This window comes from Nannobrachium achirus (assembly GCF_963921795.1).
Source record: "Nannobrachium achirus genome assembly, chromosome: 4".
Lineage (NCBI taxonomy): Eukaryota > Metazoa > Chordata > Actinopteri > Myctophiformes > Myctophidae > Nannobrachium > Nannobrachium achirus.
Genome location: NC_137813.1, coordinates 4,454,824 through 4,464,221, shown reverse-complemented (window position 1 = coordinate 4,464,221; position 9,398 = coordinate 4,454,824). Strand labels below are relative to the sequence as shown.

The 9,398-nt window shown below is 45.8% G+C and overlaps 1 protein-coding gene and 1 pseudogene across 2 annotated transcripts; both read left to right on the top strand.

Annotated features, from left to right (window-relative positions):
- The first annotated feature begins 2,568 nt into the window (after positions 1-2,568).
- On the top strand, positions 2,569-5,384 carry LOC308284400 (4-galactosyl-N-acetylglucosaminide 3-alpha-L-fucosyltransferase 9-like; annotated as a pseudogene). The gene is made up of 4 exons: positions 2,569-2,852; positions 3,349-4,092; positions 4,993-5,143; positions 5,326-5,384. The product of its transcript is annotated as a 4-galactosyl-N-acetylglucosaminide 3-alpha-L-fucosyltransferase 9-like (transcript).
- Positions 5,385-6,612: 1,228 nt separating this feature from the next.
- Positions 6,613-7,431, top strand: LOC308284397 (4-galactosyl-N-acetylglucosaminide 3-alpha-L-fucosyltransferase 9-like; the record flags this gene model as incomplete). The annotated part of the gene is made up of 1 exon (XM_080725001.1): positions 6,613-7,431. The coding sequence occupies one exon, from the start codon at positions 6,613-6,615 to the stop codon at positions 7,429-7,431; it is 819 nt and encodes a 272-aa protein (XP_080581127.1).
- Between the last annotated feature and the right edge of the window lie 1,967 nt (positions 7,432-9,398).

Below are 9,398 nucleotides of genomic sequence, written 5' to 3'. Positions count from 1 at the left end.
CAAGTTTATGTTGGTTTGTTTACAGCTGAGTGAGAAAACAATGTTTCACATTAAGTTACTCATCTTGGGACCCCCCCCCCCCCCCCCCCCCCCCCCCCCAAACAAAAAAATAATAATGATGTGATGACGTCATCAAACGATAAAGTCGACTTCAAATCAACTTTTTACTGAGTCCAGTCGACTTGCAAAAATCACAAGTCATGTTGATGACATGAGTGTAGACATACTGTGTAGTGATTTTCGTGATTTTAGGGCAAAATCTGTAGGAGCAGTGTCCAAAAATGTGTTTTTAAAAATCGGCCTGAAGGTGGCGCTATATGGGACAGATTCATGTTGATGGGATGAGTGTAGACATACTGTGTAGCGATTTGCGTGATTTTAGGGCAAAAACTGTAGGAGCAGTGTCCAAAAATGTGTTGTAAAAATCAGCCTGAAGGTGGCGCTAGAAGAGGGCCATGTGAGAAATGAGGGGTGGGGTCTCCGCGTTGCCTTGGCGGACGAATAGGTACCGGCCCCGGCTCTCCCGGACGCTCCTAGGCCGAGTTAGGGCATTTTATGTGAGCTGCAGTGGAGGGGGTCCTCCACTGGGCACCAGGAGTGGGTGGTCCCCAGGAATTCCCCGTGAGCAGCCCGGTGGGGGTGGTCATTTGGTCATTTTTGCACATTTGGTCATTTTTGCACATTTGGTCATTTTTTACACCTGGGGGTCCCCTAGGGACCTGGGGGTCCCTGGAGCTCCGGGGGTCCTTGGAGGTTGTAGTTTGGCAGGTAAGGAGTGTGTGTGCAAAAGTTGGCATGGATGGGGGCAACGGTTGTGGAGATATGAGCAGGGCAAAAGTGTGACGTGTGACGTATGACTCAGGACGGACATTGACACCTGGGGGTCCCCCAGGGACCTGGGGGTCCCTGGAGCTCCGGGGGTCCTTGGAGGTTGTAGTTTGGCAGGTAAGGAGTGTGTGTGCAAAATTTGGCATGGATGGGGGCAACGGTTGTGGAGATATGAGCAGGGCAAAAGTGTGACGGACTGACTCACTGACGGACAGCCGGTGGAGGTTAAGGGCCTGTAAATCCATTGTGAAAACATTACAGCAATAATAAGAAATGTACTTCTACTTTTACTTGTAGTACCAGTAAGACTCCCTAATCGGGAGATAAGCGACCGTAGGTGGCTTATCTCCACAAATAGGGCAAAAATGTGTTTTTCCCAAATCTTCCTGATCCATGTTGATGACATGAGTGTAGACATGCTGTGTAGTGATATTCGTGATTTTAGGGCAAAAACTGTAGGAGCAGTGTCCAAAAATGTGTTTTAAAAATAGGCCTGAAGGTGGCGCTAGAATAGGGCCATGTGAGAAATGAGGGATGGGGTCTCCGCGTTGCCTTGGCGGACGAATAGCTACCGGCCCCGGCTCTCCCGGACGCTCCTAGCCCGAGTTACGGCATTTTATGTGCGCTGCAGTGGCAGGGGGTCCTCCACTGGGGGCGCCACCACTTTTGCATCCGTTCTGGAGCACCAGGAGTCGGTGGTCCCCGGGAATTCCCCGTGAGCAGCCCCGTTGGGGTGGTCATTTCGTCATTTTTGCACATTTGGTAATTTTTTACATCTGGGGGTCCCTCAGGGACCTGGGGGTCCCTGGGGCTCCGGGGGTCCTTGGAGGTTGTAGTTTGGCAGGCAAGGAGTGTGTGTGTAAAATCTGGCATGGATCGGGTCACCGGGTGCGGAGATATAAGCAGGGAAAAAGTGTGACGTGTGACGTGTGAGCACATTTGGTCATTTTTTACATCTGGGGGTCCCCCAGGGACTCCGGGGGTCCTTGGAGGTTGTAGTTTGGCAGTCAAGGAGTGTGTGTGCAAAATTAGGCATGGATGGGGGCAACGGTTGTGGAGATATGAGCATGGCAAAAGTGTGACTGACTGACTCACTCACAGACAGCCTATGGAGGTTTTGGTAGTAAATGCGACCTACGGTCGCAACAATGTATGATTTTGTTATGCTGTGAATAGTAATTTATTTTATTATCTGTATTTTTGTGCTGTGGATAGTAATTTATTTTATTATCTGTATTTTTGTGCTGTGGATAGTAATTTATTTTATTATCTGTATTTTTGTGCTGTGGATAGTAATTTATTCTTAAATCAGCCAGGCTGCAGGCCCTTTTGCAATCACGGTCTGAAACAGTCACAGGTAATTCAATTCAATTCAATTCAATTCCATTCAAACTTTATTCCAGTCATAAACATATTAGCCTGAGCCTGAGCATAAAGTTTGCGGCACTTCAGTGATATCTCTATCGTCATGGAGCTTATCCGTGAAAATGTGGCCTGTGGCCAAGGTACTTCATGTCCTGTGAAAGGCTTTGTGGTTTCTCACTATGACAATTACTCGTTATTTGAAGTCTTTCTCTCTCTGTTTTACTGGTTTATATTCTTACGCTATTGATAGTAATTTATTTTAATGTTTATATTCTTATGCTGTGGGTAATAAATAATTGTCAGTAATGTAAAGCTTGTGTAATGAAGTATTTCTCTCTCTGTGTTCTCTCTCTCTCTCTCACAGAGTCGACCACGATGTCGTTCCAGGTCACTCGACAACACCTGTGCGGTGGTTTCCTGGTGCTTCTGGTGTTGCTGTCTTACCTCATGTACGCCAACCTGGACCTCAACCTGAGCTCCTTCAGCATCTGCAAGAAGGTCTCCCGACCAGAGCCAGGGAACACTTCGTCCCCTCAGGTCCTCCAGAACCCAAACTGCACCTCGGACCAGCAGCTCGCTCCACAGCCCCCTGTTCGCACAGAAGAGGACATTCTGATATTGATGTGGTTCTTGCCGTTTGGCGAGCAGATTGATGCCAGGTCAGTGTGCATGTGTACTTAAGTACAAGTTGAGGTATTTGTTTTAACTTTAATGGCGTATTTCCAATGTTCAGTACTTTTACTTCTACTCCACTAACTCTGAGGTAGTGTCACATGTTGTACTTTCTACTCTACTACAATTATTTGAAAACTTTATTACTAGCTACTTACTTGGATTATTATTACAAATCATACATCAACATACAAAACATTGCACGCACTCTGCTGCGTAAAGGCAAAGTTGCATTTTCGCTCGTCCACAAAGTTGCTGTTGCGCCGGGAGTTTTAGGTATTGTAGTTGAATCAAGGCTAAGATGTACCAGTCATCAGAACAACCTGCTGCCATTGGCTGGATCTATGGCCCAGGAAACGGGGCCATGCACCTCCCTTGACCTCACACCATGGGTTGCTATTATTGGGGGACTAGGACAAGACTAGAAGCTCCAATTGGCTGAAATGAAGTGTCAATCATCGTCGTACTCTTTCCAACTCTCAGGTGCAGCGAATTCGACATGGAAGGATGCCAGCTGACGTACGACCGTAGCGTTTACCACACAGCGCACGCCGTCTTGTTCCACCAATTTGACATCCATGACCACGGGATGGACAGCATGCCACAAGACCCACGTCCCTGGTTTCAGAAGTGGATCTGGTTCAACTGGGAGTCGCCGGACAATACTCCTCCCACCCCCGAACTCAGTGACGCGTTCAATTTGACCAGCATCTATCGGCTGGACTCTAACATCCATGTGCCTTATGGGTACCTGACCCCGGTGGAGCAGGGGGACGAGAGCTTCAAGCTGCCTGAGAAGGACAAACTGGTGTGCTGGGTGGTGAGAAACTGGAACCCACAGCTTAAAAGAGTTCAAGTCTACGAGGAGATGAAAAACCACATCAAGATGGACCTTTACGGGAAGGCCTTTGATCGCCGCTTGCCTGGTGAAGAGTACGATAAGTTAATGCCCAGCTGCAAATTCTACCTGTCTTGGGAAAACACTATCGACCGAGACTACATGACGGAAAAACTGTTCGTTCCCATGAGAATGGGCACCGTGCCTGTGGTTCTGGGCACTCCAAGAGCAAACTACGAGGAACACATTCCGGGAGACTCTTTCATTCACGTGGACGACTTCGCCAGCCCAAAGGAGCTGGCTTAGAGACTGATTTACCTGGAAAATAACCCGAATACATGAAATACTTTGAGTGGAGACAGAGGTACAAGGTCCATCGCTGCTCTTTTGTCAGCGATAATGTTTGCAGAGCGTGTCAGCATCTAAAAATGCACAAAGGCTATCAGAGGTTTCATGGTCTCAATAAATGGTTTTGGGGTTAAAAGGCAGTTGTTATTACTTATACTGCTGAATTGTCTGAAGGAAGCCAAACCAAAACATGTTTTACTCCTTTGTACCTGTAGACAAGATGGAACAATAAAAAGTACAACCTTGAATATTGAATATAGCTAGTGTCTTATATCTGTTGGTGATATTGTAATGTAGTTGCTCTGGATTAAGACTAAGGCTAAATGCTCAAATTGTAATCTAAGAATACATATGAAAACAATGGAAACAAGTCCCCAGGACTTTTTCTTTTGTTACTTTTAACCCAAATGTCTGACTGTACCTCAGTGCTGTTTACATTTCTGACTAATAAAGTATTCAATCAATCAATCAATGTCATGTGTTAATTGGATTTGGGATTCTTAATAGGACTGGTTGTTAAAGATCCCTAAATATTCAGCGCAACAATTGAATGGTTGGAGCACTCTTGGGTGGGGTGGAATTTGGAAAAGATTGCGGGGTGCCCCCAATACGACACATCATCAGTTGTGTTCCCCCGACTTCATTAGGTGTTTCGTCCGCTTATCACAAAACACCCTCTGTCGAGGTTGGCTCACTTCAGGCTGATCAGACCTGGGTGTGTGTCGCATGGTGGCACCCAGTGGTCATTTACCAGCCCATGTTGCATCCCTACGTTTCAGCCACAGCCAGTGACTGCTCCATTCTTTGGTTCTTTGGCCTGTCCTCTGATCCCTACTTCCTTCAGGAGCCTAGTGGTGGAACTGGCTACAAAGCCTCTACAGCCCGCCTCCACAGGCCACACCTTCACGTTCCAGCTCCGCCCCTCTGCTTCAGCTTGCTAGGTTGGCATACCGCAGCTTCTTCCGTTGGAATGCTTCATCGATGGCATCTTCCCATGGGACCGTAAGCTCAACAATGAAGACACGGCGGCAGGACTTGGACCAGAGGATGAGGTCAGGGCGCAGGTTGGTCGCTGCAACTTCAGGTGGGAAGGTGAGCATCTGGCTGAGGTCTACAAGCATTTCCCAATCCCATGCTGCGTTCAGTGGGCCTGAGTTTGGAGGTGATGGCTTGGTCTTCCATTTCTCCACTTCCCGGATGAAGGTTGTCCTCCGTGAGAAGGTGGTCTAGGCATTTAGAGGCATAGCGTTGGTGGTTACCCTCTTGCTCTCCAGTTCGGCAGCTAAGCACTTCAGCACCTGGTTGTGGCGCCAGGTGCATCTTCCCTGAGTAAGACTGGTCCTGCAACCCACCAAGATGTGTTTGAGGTTTGCAGGGGCTGCACATTGGAGACAGGCTGGGTCCTCTCCATACCAGAGATGTAGGTTGGTTGGAGAAGGCATGACATCATATGTGGATCTAATGATGAAGCTCAGCCTATTAGACTCCATGCTCCACATCTCGTTCCATGTGATCATCCTCCTCTCCTCCTTCCCACTTCATCCTTGCTGGGCTTGGGATTCTGCCTTGGCACAGCTGGCTGCTTCCTCCTGGTGGCGCGCCTCCTCTACCACCTTGTGCCGCCGTTCAGTTGGAGTAGCCTTTTGCCATGTGGGTGTTGTTGCTTCCAAACCAAGGCCCCCTCTGCCATGTTGGACACGCCCCACTATATGTCCCCTCTGCCATGTTTGACACGCCCCACTATATGTCCCTCTGCCATGTTTGACACGCCCCACTATACTGTATGTCCCGGTGCCTGAGGGCAGTCTTTCCCACCGCTAGCGCTGCAGATGGCTTCCATTTCCTTCCCATTGGAGGGTTGGAGCAGCACCTCTGACCAATGGATCCCGGGATTCTGTGAGAGAGTTTGTACATTATTACAAAGAATACATCAACCACCAACAGCCCATAATTCTGTTTGATAAAAGCCGATCTACAAGCTCACAATGTGTCACAGTGCTATTTTCAAAAGATTTTCAGACATTTTATCCACCTATATCCGCGAGAATTTACTGTAGCATTATTAGCAGGACACTTCCGGTTAACAGCAGACATACAAGCTAACGCCACGTCGCGGATGCAACCGTTGTGAGCTTGTAGATCACTCTCGGCTGTGGCGCCGGAAGCTGCCTGCACATTCTGTGCAATGCATGATGGGATGTTGGAAAGTTGTGGATACATTTGAAAACTTGTGAAACGGGTAATTCTGCATAATTAGTACTTTCTGCTTTTGATCGCAATACTTTTGTACTTTTTACTCAAGTAAATGCTGAATGCCTTTTCAGGGTGCCCTCACACCAAACTACCTAGAGTGGAATCCGCCAATGCATTTCAATGAGAATGGAGCGTTTTTTTGCCAGTAGAGGATTTCTGCAAAAAAACGTTCCATTCTCATTGAAATGCATTGGCGGATTCCACTCTAGGTAGTTTGGTGTGAGGGCACCCTTACAGAGTGTTTCTACATTGCAGTATTGATACTTTTACTTTTTTTTTTACTTTGTCTCAGGTGCAGCGAATTCGACATGGAAGGATGCCAGCTGACGTACGACCGGAGCGTTTACCACAAAGCGCACGCCATCTTGTTCCACCACAGGGACATCCACGGGATGGGCAACATGCCACAAGACCCACGTCCCTGGTTCCAGAAATGGATCTGGTTCAACTGGGAGTCGCCGGCCAACTGTCCCCACATCCCCGAACTCAACGACGTGTTCAATTTGACCAGCAGCTATCGGCTGAACTCTAACATCCATGTGCCTTATGGGTACCTGACCCCGGTGGAGCAGGGGGACGAGAGCTTCAAGCTGCCGGAGAAGAACAAACTGGTGTGCTGGGTGGTGAGCAACTGGAACCCAAAGTATAAAAGAGTTCAAGTCTACGAGAAGATGAAAAACCACATCAAGATGGACCTTTACGGGAAGGCCTTTAATCGCGGCTTAGGTGGTGAAGAGTACAATAAGTTAATGCCTAGCTGCAAATTCTACCTGTCGTGGGAAAACTCTATCGACCGAGACTACATGACGGAAAAACTGTTTGTTCCCATGAGAATGGGCACCGTGCCCGTGGTTCTGGGAGACACAAGAGCAAACTACGAGGAACACATTCCGGGAGACTCTTTCATTCACGTGGACGACTTCGCCAGCCCAAAGGAGCTGGCAGATAAACTGATTTACCTGGACAATAACCATGCCGAATACATGCAGTACTTTGAGTGGAGACAGAGGTACAAGGTCCATAGCTGCTCTTTTGTCAGCGATAATGTTTGCAGAGCGTGTCAGCATCTAAAAATGCACAAAGGCTATCAGAGGTTTCATGGTCTCAGTAAATGGTTCTGGGGTTAAAAGACTTAAATTAACTTTCTATGCATCAAACAATTAAACCCTATTTGATACTGTGGCAACCACATCTAACTGAGGAGACTAATTCACCTGCCTATAGAACAAACTTGGGGAAATGATATCAGGAGACCACAAGGGGAGCAGGGGCGTCAATTGGGTATGGCAGGGGTATGCAGCTGCCATACCCTGGGTCCAGGGGGGAAAATACAAGTTACTTTTAAATATAAATCCATGAATGTCTCTTTGCCTACTGTGCTGGTTATTATGTTGTAAAATAACTACACATGCAAAATTTCACAACAAGGTCACTTTAACAAGGTATTAGAATTATATTCTCCACACTTTTATTCCCCCATCTTGACGAAATGGTATATTCCCAGGTTCCGCAGGTGAGCTGCACAGGTGCAATGCATTATTGTTAATTGTGGCACATTTACTAACATGCTACAAGTTTAGCTGCACTTGAACAACCGTTCCAGGCTGCCATATCCAGCCCAAGAAACCATAGAAACGGGGGAAAAAATAAAATGTACTTCTTAAAATAAATGTATCATGCCTGTTGCTAAGGTATGGCAACATGACAGTCATGTTGCCATACCTTAGCTTTTTCTGAACTGACGCCACTGAAGCAATCCATCCGTCCTTTTCTTGCACTATTTTGCTTGAACTGCACCTACCTAGTCTGCTGTATACAGAATACACTGGTTGTTTACATTAAGTTAGGTGGCAGCTACTGGGAAAAGAAATGCTGGTGGCGTTGACAATATACTGTGCCAAGATTAGATGCTCTTCTTTTCTTTTTTTCTTTTCACGATTGTATCATTCTTATTCTGTTGATATCACTTATGCTGCTGCATTGTCTGAAGGAAGCCAAACCAAAATTAAATTTACTCCTGTGTACCTGTAGACAAGATGGAACAATATAAGTACAAACTTGAACCTTGAACATTGAATATGGCTACTGTCTTATATTTGTTGGTGATACTGTAATGTAGTCACTAAATGTAAGGCTAAATGCCTAAATTGTAGCAGTTCACCCTGTTTCCCCATAAGTTTCAATTGAAATGATATCATAACACAGGGTTACACATTTGAGTTGCACTGTATTGTTTATGGTAAAGATATTTGTTTGATTGAATTAATATATTGTTTCATTGACTGCATTGACTCCATCGAAGTAGGGAGCCAGTTCAAGCACACACAAGACTCTGACGTGCTACAGTATGTTTAGGGTATTTTTGAGTAGGTCTAATAGTTCGAGTGCCTTTTGGCCCAAGCCACCCAACACAATCCTCACTCAGTCAGGGCAGAGTGTGACAATGTACATTCAACGCTCTCTTTTATTATTTCTTGCTCTTTGCTCTTTTCTTTCTTTTTACGATTGTATTGTATTTCTGTTGTTATTACTTATGCTGCTGCATTGTCTGAAGGAAGCCAAACCAAAATGAGTTTTACTCCTATGTGTACTGTACCTGTAGACAAGATGAAGATGAACAATAAAGTGAAACCTTGAAGATTGAATATAGCTAGTGTTTTATATGTGTTGGTGATATTGTATTGTAGTCGCTCTGGATTAAGAGCAGACTAAGGTTAAATGCCTACATTTTAATAAAGGAATACATAGGAAGACAGACCACGATAGAATCACGTTCCCAGGACATTTTTTGTTACTTTTTAGCCTAAATGTCTGACTGTGCCTCAGTGCTGTTTACATTTCTGACTAATAAAGTATTCAATCAATCAATCAATCAATCAATCAATCAATGTGCTGTACGCCTACTACTGTATGCAAAAAGTGTAAAAGAAAAGTGTAAAAAACTTAAAGACTAAAACAAAACCACTACAAAACTGAAACACAAAGAAAACATAACACTACAAAGCTACAGGGTCCAACACACAGCGTACTCAACCTGGAAGCGTCACTACATTCATGAGGTTTTGCCACATCTGATTATCATGTAGGTAGGTAA